Here is a 20,444-nt window from a genome sequence, read left to right as displayed (position 1 = left end):
CCTACACTTTTAATCATTATAATATACAGACAACTGAAAAAATACCAAAGTAGTAAGTCCATCCATCTGTTGCTTACAAGAAATATACAAAAATATTATAATACAATGTAGAAAGGCTGAAAGTAAAAGAGTAGAGATGGTGTCATCATATTACAAAATACCAAGATTAAGGATTTTAAAATTACTACATAAGGTTAAAATATAACACTCTTAACCTGTCATTTAAAAAAATGAAGGCCAAACCCCTATATTTTGGAAATAAATGAGCACATGATAGGAACTGAAAAGGAAATCATGATGGCAATTTTAAAAAAATTATTACTGAAATCTATCAAAACAAAATACATTAAAACTTTTAAAATAAAGCTAAAGCAACACTTAGCGGAAAATTTATAACCTTATATAAGTACTTAGAGCCCTGACTGGTGTGGCTCAATGGGTTGGGCATCGTCCTGCAAACCTAAAGGTCACCAGTTCGATTCCCTGGTCAGGGCACATGCCTGGGTTGCGGGCCAGGTCTCTGTTAGGAGCATGTGAGAGGCAACCGGTCAATGTGATGTTTCTCTCCCTCTCTTTCTTCCTCCCTTTCCTTCTCTACAAATAAATAAATAAAATCTTTTAAACACGTTAGAAATATTAAAAAGATTGAAAAATTACCAAACTAAGTGCTAAACTCAAGAAGTTAGAAGGTGAACACAAAGAAAGCAGAAGGAGATAAAAAGCAAAAGTTAATGAAGTAGAAAACAAAGAAAATATTAACTAAAGCATAATTTTGGAAAAGAATAATAAAAAGGGATAAACTTCTGAAAAGACTGACCAGGATAAAAAGATAAAAGGTTCAAATAAATATTATGAACAGAAATAAGGGGCACAGCTACAGTTACTATGGAGGTGAAAATATCTTAAGATAATCATAGGAATAATATGCTAATACATTTAAAAACAAAGATGCAATGATCAATTTTCCAGAAAAATTGAAATAAAATAATTAAAGCCATGAGAAAAAATAAAGACCTGAACAGATCTATTCATTAAAGAAACCAAATCATGCCCTGACCAGTGTGGCTCAGTTAGTTGGGCATCATTCCACAAAGTGAAAGGCTGTTTATTCAATTCCTAGAGAGGGGCGCATGCCTGGGTTGAGAGGTCGGTCCCCAGTCAGGGCAACCGATAGATGCTTCTCTCCCTCTCTTGCTCCCTCCCTTCCCCTCTCTCTAAAAGTAAATAAATAAAATCTTAAAAAAATAGGAAACCAAATCAGTAGTTTAAAAATTCCCTATAGGAAACACTCCAGGAAGACCACACATTTTTACAGATGAATTCTACCAAATGTTCCAGAATTCTACCAAATGTTCCAGAATTCTACCAAATCTTCCAAATATAGAGAATTGCAATCTCTTGCTAACTATTCCAGAAAACAGAAAAAGAGAGAAAGCCCCGCAACTCATTTTATAATTGCTAGTGCAAACCTCTCACCACAATTGGGTGAAAGAAAGAACATCTCATATTCAATTAAAATGCAAAATCTTACGCCCTGGCTGGTGTAGCTCAGTGGATTGAGCACAGGCCTGCGAACCAGAGGATCGTGGTTTGATTCCCAGTCAGGGCACATGTCTGGGTTGCAGGCCAACTCCCAGCAGGGGATACACAAAAAAGGCAACCATACATTGATGTATCTCTCCCTCTCTCCTTCCCCTCTAAAGATACATAAATAAATAAAATCTTAAAAAAAAAAGCAAAAATCTGGAATATCAGTAAATCAAATCCAGCAATATATTAAAAACATAGAGACCAATGATCTTACTTTTAATATTTAAAAAATCAATCCTATTCAACTTTTAGGAATAGAAGAGAGCTTTTAAACCCTACAAATGATGTCTACCAATAATCTAAGGCAATCATATTTAATGGTGAAATATTAAGTGTTCCCTTTAGAAGATCAAAAGTAAACATGGCAGACATTAACATCTATTAAATCTGGGTCATGAGTGCATATTTGAAATGTTTCCTGTTAACATAAACATTTGACTAATTTTTTTAACCTGCCTGTGTTGTATGTCAACACTTGTTGAGAAACTGCACAGTTTGGAATGATTGGCCTTATGTAAGGGACTTTGATATCTATTACTTTTCCAGAAGCTGAATGCAAAAACATTATACTTGTGCAACACTATGTACTCTTCTATGTAGCATCACACACACATTCCCATTTTTCAGAGGAAAAAGTTAAGTTCAATTTGGTGAAGAGAGCTGCCAGAAATAATACGCGGTAGCAATAAAGAAAGACTCAGATCTTGTCTGAGTCTCAGATCTTGTCTAAGTCTCAGATCTTGTCTTCTTGGCTTTTTCAATACCACACTACTTCCAATGTTAATCAGAGGCTACTAACACCCACACTTTATAAGAGTTAGTAAAAGTCTACATTTTGATTCATTTGGAAAAATAACCGGGTAAAAGCTATTCATGGGCACTCAAAAACACAAAACACTTCACAACATGACCTCTGGTTGATAGAAGGGTAACAGAATGCTTACATGGCAGGCTTAGCAAGAAGCTGGAATCCTCCCATAACCAGGAAATTTGTAATAGATGTACAATACCTTAAGCAAAAAAGAAAACACATGTACATTAGTGTTAAAATGTACATTAGTTCTTTGAAGTTTCTGAACAAGCATCCAGAATGGATACTTCTTGGTACCTCACCAGTGAGTTTCAGCACTTTTGTGAAGTCCACACTGACGAACTATAAAGGACTGAAGAGAAGGGCAGGTCATGCAATAATCACAATAATCAGGGGAGGAAAAAAACCATTTTAGTAAAGCTGTTAACATAATAGGAAGTTTAAAAAACACTCAAAGTTATGCAAAAGTTACCAGAATTTATCGGGCAGATTTTACTTTGTGACTTAAATTTGAGAAAGTATGATCAAAATTGTTGGATTTTTAATGAAAAACTTCTCTAATCTGCACTTTAGGTTTTCCAATTAAGTCTTCAGAAATAAAGAACAGAGATGAAACGGTAAGAAAATATGTTTTAAAAGCTTGAGTGAAACAGCATTACAAAATGTTGGTTAAAGTACTGATCTACTGCTAGAGATTAACTCTTGATATAATGCTTTGAACCATGTACATTTTTTCTATGCTGCTGGGCTGGCAAATGGAATCAACTGCCTTTGAAAGAGAAGGCAAGATCAAAAATAGCCCAAGGTAATAAACAGTTAAAAATAGTTAAAATGGTAAATTCTGTTACATGTATTTTACCACAATTAAAAATAATTTTTAAAATTTACAAATAAAATTTTCTTACTCCATCTATATAATTTGTTAAAAATAGCCTATCACATCAAAATAAAAAGCATTTTGAGCATAAATTCTGAAGTATAACAAGAAAAAAGAACAGACTGCAATGAATACAAGTCAAAAAAGAAAAATTATACTAATAAAACCAAAACCTTCACACAAAATTTAGCTTAAAAAGTAAATTGATATCAAATTATGTTATTTTTATGTCTGAAAGATGAGGAGTTAAAGGACTCCAATCAGGGCCTTTCCTTTCAGACACAGCTTCAAGTATATTAAACTTGGCTTAGAATTAAAATCACATACATCTATTTGTACATGTATGTTAAATAAAAAAATACATTAAGATGATAAACAATGGTTATTTCTGATGAAGGTTATGGGTGACATAAAGATCTTTTGATTACCTTTGTTTGCATAGTTTTCTACAATAAACCTACATTATTTATATTATACATAACCTAAGCAGAACACCAACAGAACATGAACTAGAGGCTGGTGCTTTTTATTGCCTCTGCACTGTGGCTGCTGTGGTCTGGGAGCTTCACCCAGAGTCTGGCCCTTAGAGGGTATTCAAAGGAGAAAACCTTTCCTTTAGATCAACAGTAACAATTAATATACATTAAAATAACATTTAAATTATGTCCTATATCATAATGTCAAAATTCAAATTCGGAGAAGTGAGAAATATTTAAAGTTTCATATTCATTTGGGATACTTTACTTGAAAAACATGAAAAGAGCCTAGATAACTATCCTCAGTTTTATTAAGGGAATATCTTTATTTTAAAGACAGCTTGGTTTTTAAACTTTCTATTTGCACAACAGTAAAACCAGACATTGGAACAACTTCATATTTACAATCAGTAATCTTAAAACAATTTTACTTATTTCCTCAAATTTTAGTATAATATACTTAACAAATTTGTTCTCTAAAGGGAATTTTTACATATTCATATTTATTATAGTACATTTTATGTAAAGTATACTATCAATCATTCTGCTAGAATATAGAAGGAAATATGAGAATTATTTTTAAACCTTTTTTCCCCTTAGAGAAAACCAAAATTTTAGCAGTGCAGAACTATAATTGGTTTAAGATTAAAATACTGCTTTGCAATTTCTATTACCTTATATCACTCTCCCTAATCTAGTCTCTTCTGATTAAGGAGCTGTTCTCCTAGGCAGAAGAACCCTGCAGAGACTGAACATGACACGGGACTGGATACTTGCTCTGTATAACTATCCAAGAAGAGACTTGCATGCTTCAGAATGACCAAGCTCCTGGCCTCCTTTATCCCATGAAGGAAGCTGCTCAGGGAGGCTCCATGCTGACCAATTAGGTAACATAGCTTACTGAATCGGCTTGCCACCTCTTGCAACAGCTGGACAGTACTTGCGGTGCCCAAATTTTCTGTAACAAAATGATGATGGTGATGATAACAAAGATTCATTACCTGAATACTTCCGTATGATCAAGATTATGAATTCCCCTTTTTAAAAAATACTTAACATGTTGAGATGTATTCACCCAAATAATCACAGTATTAAAGAAGGCAACTTTAGAAATCACAGAATCCAGTCATTTGAGGAACTTGTTAAAAACACATTCACATTGATCTCATGGGTTCTGACTCAGGAGGCCAGGGTTAAGACCCCAGGATAGGTATGTTAAAAAGAAAAGTTTTCCAGGTAATTCTGAAGACCAGCCAAATTTAAGGACCACTGAGCTAATCCAACTCTCCTCTCATTTTGAAGATAAGTAATCTGAAGCCATGAGAAAGGGACTGTCTAATTTCATGTAACAATTAGTGACAGCCAAAAATTAAACTCATAACTACTTGAAGTAGTTATATCTTTGCTAACATTTTCAACTTCTTGTACTGACTTCTGTTCAACTTGTCCCTTGGACAAGCCCAACACTTCAGTACAGAGAGGGCAATCCAAAAACCTGACTACCCAGGTTGCTCTAAACTTTACAGAGGGTATCAGGAGATTATTTGCTTTTTCCCACTCCAAAACTCCTAATTTCTAGGACTTCTCACCAAGTAGTGAGGCTGATGGGCAGACCGGGTAAGACCAACATAGAAATCAGAACACAGGACAGAGAAAAGGCAGACTGCACTTTCCTTTTGAAGCAATGCAGGAAAGTCTGCAGCTTGGATTGCTTCCTTTCCCTTGCCAAAGTCCTAGGGTATTGGGTCCACCCACTGAAGAGGATTTATAGAGCAGGGCCTTCTACAACATTTAAATAAACAATGCATTTTTTAAAAAATGCAGATACTCTCCAACTTAAAAAGGAAACACTGAGTTAGTTATTTGAAAAGTAGATGTTTTCCCACTAAAAACAATGAGCTTGTCCATAAAAGCCAATGTCACCTTAATGTGGAAAAGCTGATATACTAACAAGGTAGCATTTAATTACTAGAGTATTGGCCTGAATTCTGGGTCCTCAGAGGGGGCCAAAGAATACAGGGGAAGGAAAGAGAAAGAAAACTTTCTCTCCATTTGCTGAGTGCAAGGCCAAACCTAGAAAAAATTTTAAAGGCAAGTTTAATAGCTGCCCCCTCCAATCTCCACTTGGTACTCTTTTCTAACCTCCTAGAGGCCCCAGGTACCTAGCATATCCGGACAGTAGCACACTTTCCAGGACCATCATAGTCCTTTTCCTTGGTAATATCTCCTCACCTTCAATCCTCTTCATAGCTGATTATTGCTAAGAAAAGGAAACAGATTTACTCAATTCATGCTAATGTGGGATAAGACCCTAACTATTATAGTTATCAACAATTTCAAGAGACTACATGTAAATCCAAATGAATCTCTATTTGACATAATTCTAAGAGCTAAAACAAAAAAAAATGAAAAATTAGAGTAGTATAATCTAAGATATCTTAGGACTGCTGGGGCTAGAAATATTGTTTAGAAGTCTAAGTGCCTAAGATCTACTTTCCCAAAAAGCTGTTCCTGCTTCTCTGGCATGTGTATTTGGAAAGCTCCACTTTCTACTTCCACAAGTACAAGGGGCTCTGGGAGTGGTACGCTAGGGCCGTGGTAGCTAGGCTACTGAAAAAGTGGGAATAGTTTTTAAGGTGTTGACTGCCTGTGTACAGAAAGAAGAGAATGAAAAGAAAGGAATAAACCATAACTCAAAGGTTTTATTGTGATGTAGGAAGAACAGATAAGAGCGCTCCACTTACCTAAACTGAGAAGAGGCCTAAGAATCTGAGATTTGATATCACTAAGTTTTGAATAAAACCGTCTTTCCGTAGTAGCCAATTCATGGAGACTGGCAATATATCCCATAATGTTCTTGTCCACCAAGGCCAGATAGCTGTCTTTTCCTGCCGTCACTCTACTTATATATCCAAGCTAAAACAGAGGACAAAAAAAGATTAAAGATAAAATATAACTTACTAGTAGCAATTTGAGCATTAGCGGTGGCTTATATCACCTGGCAAGAGCCAACTGGTAAATATTCAGGAATTTTGCAAGTTGATAATGAAACCATTGGAGCTTCAAATTGGCAATAATAAAATTACCCCCCATTCCAATGGCAAACACTACAAACCACTGCTTTTTGGTCTTGCTTTGATTTGAATTTTAGAGATGGCTTATCAGTACACCACTGTTATATATATACCTGGATCTATATATAACTACATGTACAATACTTTTATTTATGGCCAAAATACCTTTTTACTTTATATTACATGCGTTTAGAACCAGAGACATATATCCTAAACAGACAAAAATCCAAATGATGTGGATACATGTCTCAGGACTCCTTTTTGCATAAAAAAGGATAAATGAGAGCAGAGAAGAATCTGCTATAGATCAAAATATCAAAAGTTTGGGAGTTATCTTGTCTCTTAAAAATACTTTACAACATACAGGGACTTTCTTTAAAAGATACTTTTTTCATTTATCTATGATACCACTAAAGAAACACATTCAATGTCTTCATCACATATCACTATTAAACTAGGCGACCAAGCTGCAGACCCAACAGCCTATTAAAATTCCATCGTAACTAAAGGCACATTTCAGCCTCATCCCTTTCATTAGGATATTTCATCCTTTATCTGGACTGTGGCATCTTGGATGGGGAATGTGGAGTCAGGGCCAACAACTACAAAGAGTCAATTAGTATGTCTGGCATAACAGGATATATATATACATAGGTTAAGAGCTAAATCTTGGCCAGTGTTGCCTTTAGTAAGAAAGATCTTGTCTCTGTAACATTCATAGCTCACATGTTTAGTCAGAAAAAACGAAGGGTAAAAAAAAAGTCCATAGGATATATTATTCAATAGGAGTAAGAAATCCAGAATGTACTAGCTTTGAAGGTTAATTTCCTGGAGGCACATCACTTTGACACGGTGAGTTACCTTAGTGGGGGGTGGGGGGAGGGGATGACACAGAAACAGGCCAATGATTTAAGTTTATGACAGAGTTAGAAAGTAGGAAAGCAAAGAAATTCAGATCAACAAATGAAGAAGAGATAAACAGTAGTAAATAAAATGAAAAGCTAAGAGAAACAGGGAAGCGATGATAAACAGAGCACTGTGGGTGGACTGTCAGGCCCCTGAAACTTTTACTTCCCACTTATAGTTAAAAATTCATCTAGTCTCTTTATATTCACATTCATCTCTGAGAGATCCACAAATGTAGTCAGGAAACATGACCATGAAATGTAGTTTTTAATATTCCTACATGAGGGTGTTAATTCAACAAGCCTTTATAAAGTATTTACTACAAGGATACGAAGTAAATAAGAAATCCTAAAAGCCCTACTCTTATGAATCTTAAAGTTAAGGACAAACAATATATGGAGTAAGTAAATTACATAGTGTATTAGATGGTGACAGGCAGCATGGAGTGAAATAAGTCAGAAAAAGGAGATAAGGGATGAAGGAGAGAGAGTGCAACTTTTTCTTTTACATCCTCAGTAGAAGATATGTTTACTGATTTTAGAGAGGGATGGGGGAGAAGAACACCAACGTGAGAGAGAAACATCAATCAGTTGCCTTCCACAGTGTCCTGACCGAGAACCCAACCTGCAACCTTTCAGTGCACAGGATGATGCTCCAACCAACTGGGCCACCTGGCCAGGGCGGGGCTTGCAATTTTAAACACAGCAGTCAGAGATACTTAATAACAGGTATACATACAAATAACAAAAACAAAATACTTCTTGTGTGCTATAGAATGTGGCCTTAGGATCTAATTCCTGTTCACCTTACTACAGGAGAGAAGTACTGGAGTCTTAGTACCACTGTGATTCTCTGGAAGGTTGTCACCTTCTGCAGGGTCCTGTCGGCCACTGTAATATAACCCAGGCTGGAAGTCTTCTGTATCCACCAAAAACAGGGAATAATCCTGGCCTGCAGCTACACTCCAGACTCCATTTTTACCGTTTACCTGCAACGACAGCAAAATACTGTCTGTCCAAGATGAAGGAATAAGACAAGAACTTCAGATCCACAGGAACTGAAATATTAGGTTACTTAAACAAGTGTGGTGCAAAGTCAATTATATCTCAGAGGGCAAAATTTATCAGGCAATGTACCTAACCAAATGCAGAACAGACACAGGGGTAAGAAGAAATCCTTTGTTTAGTTTTTAATTTAGAACTGGATTGTTTTTATAAAAATCTAAATAATTGGAATTAAGAAAAACACAGATCTGATTTTTTGAAGTCCCCATAGGACTTGGCCTATACTACAGTCAGGAAGATCAGAAACTTCTAAAATCTTATTCCAATAGCTAGCACATACCTTTGTATGTTCTCATTTGGCTGTGTGCACAAAACTCAGGGTTAAAAAAAAAATCTAACAAGGCTAAATTCCATTCTGGCCAACTGAATGCTAAAATTCAGTTTTCCCACTGGGAACTCACTACCTCTCTGATGTGACTTCACTGTGCCAAACCCTGGGATGCTGAAACAGACAGGACCCCCTTATAATTTTATTTGCATGGATCCCCTAGACCAGTGGTTCACAAGTCATCTTTGCAGCAGCAGCAGCAAATACTTAGAAATATGTTAGAAATGCAGACTCTGCAGCCACAGAGCTTCTGGGGGTTGGGACCTGGCAATCTGTAACAAGCTTTCCAGGTGATTCTGATGTGTGGCAAAGTATGTCTTAAACTAATAGTTTTCAAACCTTAGGATTCCACTTAGTGATTCAGGAGCCACCATGGAAAGGCAGGTGCCAGGGATCTGTCGCCACCCCTCTCCACTCTTCAACAAAAGTAGTTCTATGTGTATCTGTTTTATGTATGGAATTCCACATAAGATTTCATTTGAGGAAAGTGTTCTGCTATGAAAACTACTGCCCCCAACATCCAGATCCAACTTCAGCCATGTCTCCTAGGCTCCTAGACCCATGAGCAAAATAAAAACTTCTATTAGATTCTTTGTGTCTAGCTAGGTTCCAAATACTACATTAGGTGACTGCATGAATGAGTGAGTGAATGTGTGTGCACATCTCAACTACTTTATAGCTGTCCTCTCCCACAGGACATTATCTTCTCAAATTCAGGCTCTCCTGAAAACTGACTCACCGTTATTTTTACAAGGAATGAGTTTTTTTTCTCCAGAGAATAGTCTTCTTAGTCTCTAATCAAAACTAATTCAGATCTCACTCTACCTTGACTTTAATTAAAATGACTTCAAGTTGTTTTTCTCATCCTTCTCTCAAATTAAAAAAAAAAAAGCCAACTCCTAACGCTCTATCTTTGTACATACATTGAAAGGGTAATGAAACTAAAATCTTGTATTTGGTTGTCCAAAAAGTTCATTTGTTTTTTTCCCTAAAATGGCTCTAGTAGTGCTTAGTTGTCTTTAATTTCACTCCAAACAATTTTGTTAGACTGTATTGTGACAGTTGTCATATCAGCGTGCATTTTTTTTAAGATTTTATTTATTTATCTTTAGAGGAGAAGGGAAAAAGAGAGGGAGAGAAATATCAATGTATGGTTGCCTCTCGTGTGTTCCCTGCTGGGAACTATCTTGCAACCCAGGCATGTGCCCTGACTGGGAATCGAACTGCGATCCTTTGGTTCGCAGGCCTGTGCTCAATCCACTGAGCTACACCAGCCAGGGCTCAGCATGCATTTAAAAAAAAATAAAAAGCTGGTAAACTTTTGTGTAGCTGTTTTAATGTTGAAGATGAAAAAATATGCAACATTTTCAGCATATTATGCTTTGTTATTTCAAGAAAGGTAAAAACACAACTGAAACGCAAAAAAAAAAGATTTGTGCAGTGTATAGTGAAGGTGCTGCGACTGATCAAACATGTCAAAAGTGGTTTGTGAAGTTTTGGGCTGGAGATTTCTCTCTGGACAATGTTTCACAGTCAGGAAGACCAGCTGAAGTTGATAGCAATCAAATAGAGACATCAACTGAAAACAATCAATGTTATGCCATGTGAGAGGACAGCCAACATACTCAAAATATCCAAATCAATAAAGTTATTGGTGAAAATGAAAAATGTGTCTTTTTTCCCCCAGAAATAACCATATGGACTTTTTGGCCAACCCATTAACAAACTCTATTCTTTCTTGCCTGACTCTAAGATGATAAATAAAAAACTTATTTCCAGGGTCTCCATGCTACATTACAAAACCTTCCTAAGTATGAATAAATACATGTTGTAATTTATTCAAATGAACAAAGAGGAACAATGATTTATCATATCTTTGTTAGTGATAAAATAGCAGAAATTAAGTAGCTTACCATTACAATGTTTTATAATGAAAACATTTAAGATTGGAGTTACAAGTAATAACTGTTCCCTGATGTTTTATTTAAATCTTTCCTTCCCAGGAAAACTAAGTCTGCTGGAAGAAAAGGCAGCATGTAAAACTCATACAGTGGTACATGCAAGTGCACACTGAATACATGGGTGAATACATGGCTATGTATTAACATGAGTCACTGGATTGTGGCTAACTATCCTTTTTTAGTCTCCGTTACTTTGAATACAGGGAGCATGTCTTGGGGTGCGGGAGATACCAGAATCAAATCACAAATACATGATGAGCTCCATATTCTATTCTGTTAGGCTACCACCAGGCATACTCCCTACTCACTACCCCACCCCACAAAAAAAAAAAAACAAATCTTGCATAAGGAGTCAGTACTATTGATGAGGACTTAGTATTTCTTCAGAGTGTTGGGGAAAAACAAGGTTGAGAAACATTCTTCTATAATTGCATCAAAAACACTAGAAATGACCAATATCTGCATAGCATTACATAAACTAAAACCAATTCACACAGCAGTGAAGAAATCATCTATACTTTGTTTCACTACAGAAAACAAGAAGGTTCAAAAAAGGTTTTACTACCATGACTATGTATATAAAAGAAACCAAAACAAGACATAACACCACCAAATAATGTTATGTAAAAGCCAAAACTGAGTGAGAAGTCAGAGAGTAGGCAGTTGGTAGTATAAAGTTCAGAAGTCTACATGGACTACCTAGAAACACTTGTTTTAAAAGAAAGAACTTTATCATTTTTACTTTTATATAAGGGTAAAGAAAACTATAAATGTTCAATGAACAGTGGAAGCTAAGAAGAAATATAACACATCAGTAAACATAAATATAACACATCAAAAATATAACATTTGGCTTGAAAACATGTGGTTTCATATATATTTTTTAAATTAAGTATATCAAAACACATTTAGGTTACAAATTTCAATATCTTGTTTTAAAACATGACATTAAGAAATATAAAGTGTTATAACCTAGAATTCTGGAATAAGTTGATAACAGTTGTTTCAAGTTCACAAAAGTACCTTTGCAAGACGAGGGACTGTTGTTGGAAAATCAGAATGCCCAAGTTGACCAAAGGTATTGCTACCCCATGAGTAAACCTGTTAGAAAACCACAAGAAAGTACGTAAGAGTTGTGAATCTGACTTTGCATGTCAATTCTGAACCTTTATAACAACATACACACACACATATATATATACATACACATATATATATATACCAATAGTTACACATCAATTACTTATACAAGTCTTTTCACAAATTACTTATACTAGTAATTTACACTAGCCTTTCTATTCTTTAAAATAACAGATATTAAGAAATATATTTTAAACAAAACCATAGAAAATGGGTAGATAGAGTACAGAGGAAGACAGAGTCCAGTGGTTAACAATAACTTTTTCAAGTGTTGACTATTTGCTAGGTATTGTTCTTAATACTTTCTGTGTGTTAACTAATGTTTCCTTCTCATAATTCTTTTTTTTACAGATAAGAAAACTGGCCCAGATAGGAAACTAATTTGTAAGTAGCAGAGCCAGGATTAAATCCCAGGAAATTATTTTATACTGTCGCTTATAAAGAAAGTAATAAAAAGATAGCTAAGTGCTGCCCAAAAAAAGTAATCATGATTTTTGCTCTGTGTATAGGAGCACTATGGAATGACTAGAAAGCCTTTTCATACAAAAGTCACTGAAGGAGAAACACAAGTACTGATGCTCCACTATAGACCAAAACAAAACAAAATGGAAAACTAGATTAGTGGGAATGTGTAAAATAAAAGTAGTTTTGTTTCTTCTGATTATCAAAGTAACTCATGGTCAATGTGCAAGAATGTGACAGTATAAACAAATTTTTACAAAGTGAAAACCACTGGTGATTTGACTACTTATAAACAACTACTATTTTGTTTTGGGAACACACAAATGTATGCTTCCATAAATTTTAATGCCTACTAGATAAGGTGTACCTACAAAGTGTAAAGTGTAAAATGAGACTATATTGTTAATGCTGTTTTGTGACCCATTTTTTTTTTTACTTAATGCTATGCTTTGACATTTTTTCTATGTCAATAAGCATAGACATCAACTCATTACTACAACATCACTTATTACTACATAAAACCTTACTATGAGCATAGTTTAGTCAATTACTTCATATGTATATATATTAATAATTTATTTCAAATTGTTAATATAAAGTTATATTAAAATTTTTGAATATACATATTTGTGTATCTATTTCCTTAGGATAAATTCCTAGGCAAGGAACTGTGGGTCAATAAATATGATTTCTGATTTCTGATATATACTGACAAATTGTCTTCCAGCAAATTCCCATGCACATTCTCACTAGCACAATGTATGTACCATTTTCCCACATCTTCACTAACACTTAGCATTAAATGCAATTCTTGCTAATGTGATAGGGAAATAGATGTTACTCTTATTTCAATTTCAATTTGTTTACTAAGTGGTTAACTACCTTTTCACTCATTGCTGGCCATTTCTATTCCTTCTTTCATGAATGGAATACAAATATTCTATGACAATTTTTCTCTATGTATCAGATAACATTTTATCATGTATGTTACAAATGTTTTTTCCCAATTTCTCATGTATCTTAATTTTGTTTGTAGGTGTTTTTTTTTTTTTTTTTTGCTGTTCAGGATTGTTCATGAAGTAGACAAACATATCATCTCTACCTATTAATTTCTAATTTTGATGTCATGTCTTTTTCTACTCCTAAGGTTATTTCTTACAAATCACCTAAATTTGTTCTTTCACATGTAAGGGTCTATTTTGTAAACATATACATCTTTAATTCATCCAGAAGTAGAATATGTAAAGCTATCTTAATTTTTTCCTGCAAATAGCATGCCAGTGGTTCCAACAGCACTTATGGAACACTTAGTTTTGTTTCTCCAACTGATTTGAAATGCCCATTTTCATCCCATATACTTGGGTCTATTTCTAGTCTATAGGAATATTTCTGTTCCACTATCTTTTTGTACTTTCAAAATATATTTATATGACTAATTCTAATCCACCCCTTCCATTCACTTTCAGAATTTATGTGGCTCATTGCCTACTTCACTCTACTAGAATAGTTTTGGGGTCATTTTATGAAGTTGTAAATATCATACTGGACTATTTTGGGGATTGTACTGAATTTACTCTGAACTTATTTAATGATCGAGGAAGAAGTAGCATTTTTGCAACACTGACTCTCCTCATCTGAAAATAAAACCTCTCTCCCTTTATTTCTATCTTCTTTCGTGACCTATTAGAAGAGTTCTTGAGTTTGTGTCATATAGGGTCTACACATTTCCAAAGGCTACTCCTATTTCCTTAACACTTTTGCTATAATTGTGAACTGCTTTTTTCATTGGCATGTTTTCTGCTTTACTTTGTGTACACAAGAAGGCTAGCAATTATGTTTATTTTGTAACTAACCACATCCCTAATCTCTTACCTTTAAGACTTTTAGATGATTCATCATGTTAATAACAATAAATTATCCATTTCCTTCCTAATATTCCTAGTTATTTATCTGTGCTATGGTAGTTTTTGGCTAGCCTGCTATGTGAAATTTAAAGTAATATATTTAATGCGCTTAGAATCCTTCAGTTACTGTTTCTAAAAAGATAAAAGAAATGATGAAGAATCATTATATGTATATATTTAAGAATAACTTAAAACAACTACTTTTATAAGGAGGGTTTATGTATATGGTCCTGGCTTTAAGTGATTCTGGAGGTCACTTTCAGGTTCCACAAATTATTTTTAAAAATATATTTCATTGATTATGCTATTATAGTTGTCCTCTGATTTCTCTCTCTTTGCCCACCTCCAACCAATATCCAACACACCCCCCCCAACTCCCTCAGGCTATTCCCCAAGGAGGCAGTTCCTGTCCATGAGTCACACATATAAGTTCTTTGGCTACTCCATTTCCTACACTTTACTCTACATCCCTGTGGCTATTCTGTAACTAGCTATTTGTACTTCTTAATCCTCTCACTCTCCACCCATTATCCCCCATCCCCCTCTCATCTGGCACCCATCAAAACATTCTCCAAATCCATGATTCTGTCTCTGTTGTTCTTATTTGCTTAGTTTGTTTTTTAGATTCAATTTTTGATAGATTTGTGTTTGTTGCCATTTTATTGTTCATAGTTTTGATCTTTTTCTTAAATAAGTCCCTTTAACATTTCACATAATAATGGTTTGGTGATGAACACCTTTATTTCTCTCTTGTCTAGGAAGCTCTTTATCAGCCCTTCAATTCTAAATGATAGCTTTGCTGGGTAGAGCAGTCCTGGCTGTAAGTCCCTGCTTTGCATGAATTTGAATATTTACTGCCACTCCCATCTAGCCTGCAAATTTTTTTTGAGAAATCAGTTGACGGTCTTATGGGCATACCTTTATAGGTAACTAACTGCTTTTCTCTTACTGCTTTTAAAATGCTCTCTTTATCTATAACCTTTGGCATTTTAATTATGATGTGTCTTGGAGTGGACCTCTTTGCATCCACCTTATTTAGAACTCTCTGTGCTTCCTGGACTTGTATTTCTAGTTCCTTCACCAAATGAGGTAAATTTTCTTTTATTATTTTTTCAGAAAGTTTTTGCATGTCTTGCTCTTTTTCTTCTCCTTCTGTTACTTTTATGATGTTAATGTTGGTCTGCTTGAAGTTGTCCCAGAGGCTCCTTACATTGTCATTTTTTTTGGATTCTTTTTTCTTCTTGCTGTTCTGATTGGTTGTTTTTGCTTCTTTATGTTCCAAATCATTGTTTTGATTCTTGGCTTCATCCATTCTACTGTTGATTCCCTGTAAATTTTTCTTTATTTCAGTTAGTGTATCCTTTGTTTCTGACTGGACCTTTTTTATGCTGCTGAGGTCCTCACTAAGTTCCATGAGCATCCTTATAACCAGTGTTTTGAACCCTACATCTCATAGATTGCTTATCTCTATTTTGTTTAGCTCTTTTTCTGGAATATTGATCTGTTCTTTCATTTGGGCCACATTTCTTTGTCTTGTTTTTACAGCCTCTTTGTGTCTGTTTCTATGAATTAGATAGAGCTGCTTGGACTTCGTGTCTTGGTAATGTGGCCTAATGTAGCAGGTGTCCTATAGGATACCAATGGCACAGCCTCTGCTATTACCCAAGCTGAGTACTAGAGGTACGCACTTCATGTGGGCTGAGTACACCCTCCTCTTGTAGTTAGGCCTTGGTTGCTATTGGCAGGTCAGGAGGGACTTACTCAGGCCGGTTAGCTCCAAGGACCGGCTGTGACTACTGACCACTAACTTCCACCTTCCACAGAGAATCAGCAATACAGGGGCAGTGTGGTAGTGATCTGACATGATCTACAGCTGTCCCTGGCACTGGGGTTTCCTAGGAGGTGCAGGCCAAAGTCAGCCCCCACCTGTGTTTTGCCCAGAGCCACCCTGCCTGAACTATAAAGCAATCTGAGATGGCTGCTACTTGTGCTGGGTGGGCTTGGAGATTCCTAGGTAAAGCCAACCTGTTAATCTAGGTTGGCTGCTGTTAGTGCCAGGCCTGGGATTCACTGAAGCCGGATGTTGATTTTGGAGAGGATTTAGGAAATTGTGAAGCATGACCCATAACCAGCCATTCACAAGGAAAAGCAACTCGGATGGGCCCCTATGTTGGGTGAGGCAGAGTCTCTATGGATCTCCAAGGCAGGTCACAGTCACACAGTGTTAACAAGGCTGATGTAGTCTCAGGTGACACCAGCTTACCAGCTCTGTGGGGAGGAGAGTTTAGAAAAGGGGCAATGGCCTCTGCTCACCTCGATACCAGATATTTCAGATTCTCTCTGTATACCAATGGTCCCTTTCAAGCTATTACCCCAATGCTGGAGCTCAGAGGAAGTCTAGGGAGGTGAGTCAGTGTGTGGGTCCTTTAAGAGAAACTACTTGAGGTTCCAGAAGTTTTCTTCTACTGACACAAGTGCTGCTGGTTTTTGCAGTCACAAGTTGTGGGGACTTGAATTCCTAGCATTGGAATCCTGGGCTGCAGGGCCTTGTGTAGGGCTGGGACTCCTCACTCCCATAATATCCCTCCTGAATTTTTATTCACCACGCATGGGTGTGGGACCAGACTATCCACATCTGTGCTCATCCTACCAGTATGGATGGCTGTGGTTTCTTTAATTCCTTAGTTGTCAGACTTCCATTCTACTTGATTTCTGACGTGATGGTTGTTCTATAATTTAGTTGAAATTCTGATGTGGTTGTGTGAAGAGACAAGCCATGTCTGCCTATAGAGCCATCTTAACTGGAAGTACCCAGGTCCCACGATTTTAAAAGAGAAAAATGCCTTTGTTTTCTTTTTTAGTGTCTTACTTATGGAAACTCACCAATACCCTAGAAAATTTTGAGTTGTTTTTACATGAAAGCACATTATAGAAAGATTCTTGGACAGGTAGACCAGTGTTTAATCCAAACTCTACTATCACATGTGTGACTTTAGACAAGTTACATAATTTCTCTAAATCTTCCTATAAAATGGAAATACGGCTATGCAACCTTAAACACTGAAGAGATCAAGTGAAATATGAGATTGTTGCCTGACGCACAGCAGATATTCAATAAATACTGTTTAATCTTGTTATTCAGGTCTTCCATGAAATTTAGGTAAGCTTTCAATAGTTTGCCTCCTACCTGGGATTTTGCAGTAAGTGCAAGAGAATGGTAAGCACCTGCCTCCAAATGGATTACTTCTTTCCCATCCAGACATTTCACACACAATGGTTGAAGCCTTAAAGAAAAGCACACACACACAAACTCAAAGTATTTGCGGAAAGAATCAAGACTTTTCTCAAATTATACAGTAAGTGCTTTCAAGTAATAATAAATATTTCAAAAGAAAACAGTGAAATAAAAATGATGGATATATGTTTAAGCTACTCCTACATGGAAGTAATTTTGGATGGTTTTAATCTTTGTCTCTCAATCACTAATTAACCACCATAATTCAGAACATGTTAAGAATCATATAACTTCTAAACCCTGGCTGGTGTAGCTCAGTGGATTGAGTGCGGGCCTGCGAACCACACGATCGCAGTTCAATTCCCAGTCAGGGCACATGCCTGGGTTGCAGGCCAGTTCCCGGTTCCTGGCAGGGGACGCACGAGAGGCAACCATACATTGGTATTTCTCTTCCTCTTTCTTTCCCTTCCCCTCTAAAGATAAATAAATAAAATCTTTAAAAAAATGTGAATGTAAGTACACACACACACACACACACACACACACACACACACAAAGAATCATATAACTTCTAAATGAGTTGTGGTAGAGAGACTACTTAGGACACAATGAAATACAACCACAGGGAGGAGTTAAGTCTTCTTTTTTTAATGCCACAGTTGCCTACACTCTGCTAAGAATAGAGACATTAACTGACTGTTTTAGATAATCATTCAATTTGTACACCTTGACAAATGTCTAATTTGTTAATATCATAAGAGTTCCCCTTAAACAACAGTTTTTCCCTGAGGTATGTGGGCAGACATGGTTTAATACTGTGGTTATAGCTGTTCTGGCAGCAGCTGAGAAATACCTTTGAGGCTAAAACAATGTTGGTTCTTTCCTTATGTTAAAAATTGGAATCATTCAATGAAATGCAACCTTATCCCAAACACGCTTTTCTGTTTCAAGATGAATATACAGGGTGGGGCAAAAGTAGGTTTGTACAATTGTGTACAAACTGAATAAACAAAATGCAGTTTATTCTTGCATTATTCTCTCTTAATTATTGTATTATTTTTTTATACAAACAACTGTAATCCCACTTTTGCCCCACCCTGTACATCGAAGATGGGATGGAAAGGTACACCATGCATATTTAAGTCCTTTATTGCTAGGAACAAACTCAAGACTAAGATGACAGCTTTTTTAAAAATCAGAGTTAATAGTGTATAATAATTCTGAACTAGAAGAGACCACATTTGCTCTATGATGAAATAAAGATTTAGAGATCTTTGTAGGAGACAGGTTACTTAAGTCACTTCCTAACAGTAAATACTGACAGCACTCACCTAGGCAGAACATCGCCATGGCCCAGCTGCCCTTCCTTCCCTTTTCCCCATGTCCACACCTCTGTTCTCAGAGAAGGCAGCAGTGCATCTGCTTCTCCACTATAAGTAGGAGTTAGAACCACCGTCCGTGTTTTCACCCGTGCAGCTTTTCTTAGCAGCCTGGGGGAAACTGAAACAAACCAGAGACAGGGTGAGGGAGCCGATGAGGAGTCGGGGAGGGGAAAGAGATATCATTTTGATAAACTATTGATTTTCAAAGAAATACACTAACATGGTTTTGTAAAGCTTATTCTATATGCTCTCTGCAAAAATAGTCAAATGAGTTTGGCAAATGCTGCCTATTACACTGTCCTCCACTACCAGCCTGTAAAGTCACACATATATTAACATACTAAAGGGACTGACAAGTCCTGCGATTAAAAGCCCTGCTTATATATGTCTAATCCAGGCCCCTTCCAAACATCTGTCCATAGAACCCTATTCTGTATGACATTTCTGTGTAACAAAAATCAATATTCCACATTTGTGATAAAAAATATCTCAAAGATAAAATGGTAGAGAACTTTTAAGAATAAGAAAATTTTGGCACAAGATTCTCCTTCAGACTTAATACAATTCATGGGCTTTCTTTATACACATATACTCAAATTCATAAAGGCGATGGGTTTTATTTGCATAGATTGAAAATCTAGTGGCAATGAGAATTAGGAGGCAGGATAATTTAAGTGCTCAGTGGCACAAGAAAGTGTAATGACTTGAGCAGAAGAAGTATAGGAAAAAGGGACAGAGAAGAAAAGGTAAATTTTATTACAGTATAGGAACTTTGCACAAAATGGTGCAAACCATGGGTTGGTAAACTGTAGCCAGTGGGTCAAATACAGCCCAATGCTTATTTTTGTAAATAAGGTTTTATTGGAATATGCCTTTGATCATTCATTATCTATTATCTCTGGCTGCTTTTAAGCAACAACAGCAAAGTTAAGTAGTTGTAACAGAGACTATGTATATTGCCTGCAAATCATAAATATAGCTCTTAATTCTTTACAGAAAAAGTTTGCCAACTCCTAGTCAAATACAATACTTCTCAAACTTGAAAGCACACACTAGTCACCTGGGATCTTGTTCTAAGGCACATTCTGATTCATTAGGTTTGAAGAGGGGCCTGACACCCTGCATTTCTAACAAATTCCCAGATGCTACTGAAATTGCTGGTGTGCAGGACACATTTTGAAAAGTCTAGATGACTAAGATTCCTAAACTGATTGAAAAATGTAGGCCCAAATAC

At 36.1% G+C, this 20,444-nt stretch overlaps 1 protein-coding gene across 6 annotated transcripts in view; it reads right to left on the bottom strand.

Moving 5' to 3' along the window:
• ALS2 (alsin Rho guanine nucleotide exchange factor ALS2) overlaps nucleotides 1-20,444 on the bottom strand; it is a 73,459-nt gene that overhangs the window by 26,892 nt on the left and 26,123 nt on the right. For 3 of the 6 annotated variants that reach the window (XM_037043595.1, XM_037043597.1, XM_037043596.1), the window contains exons 6-12: nucleotides 19,160-19,328; nucleotides 17,781-17,877; nucleotides 12,111-12,188; nucleotides 8,540-8,722; nucleotides 6,499-6,670; nucleotides 4,532-4,712; nucleotides 2,535-2,600 (exon numbers count right to left, since the gene is read on the bottom strand). In XM_037043595.1, the coding sequence (XP_036899490.1) occupies nucleotides 2,535-2,600; nucleotides 4,532-4,712; nucleotides 6,499-6,670; nucleotides 8,540-8,722; nucleotides 12,111-12,188; nucleotides 17,781-17,877; nucleotides 19,160-19,328 (946 nt within the window). Of the gene's footprint in view, nucleotides 1-2,534; nucleotides 2,601-4,428; nucleotides 4,713-6,498; nucleotides 6,671-8,539; nucleotides 8,723-12,110; nucleotides 12,189-17,780; nucleotides 17,878-19,159; nucleotides 19,329-20,444 lie in introns of those variants that run through there. The other 3 variants (XM_037043599.1, XM_037043598.1, XM_037043600.1) reach the window with 3 other exon arrangements.

The sequence above is a fragment of the Sturnira hondurensis genome, unplaced genomic scaffold (genome assembly GCF_014824575.4).
Source record: "Sturnira hondurensis isolate 20B ecotype Veracruz unplaced genomic scaffold, ASM1482457v3 Scaffold0004136, whole genome shotgun sequence".
Taxonomy (NCBI): domain Eukaryota; kingdom Metazoa; phylum Chordata; class Mammalia; order Chiroptera; family Phyllostomidae; genus Sturnira; species Sturnira hondurensis.
This window is presented reverse-complemented; position numbering and strand designations above follow the sequence as displayed.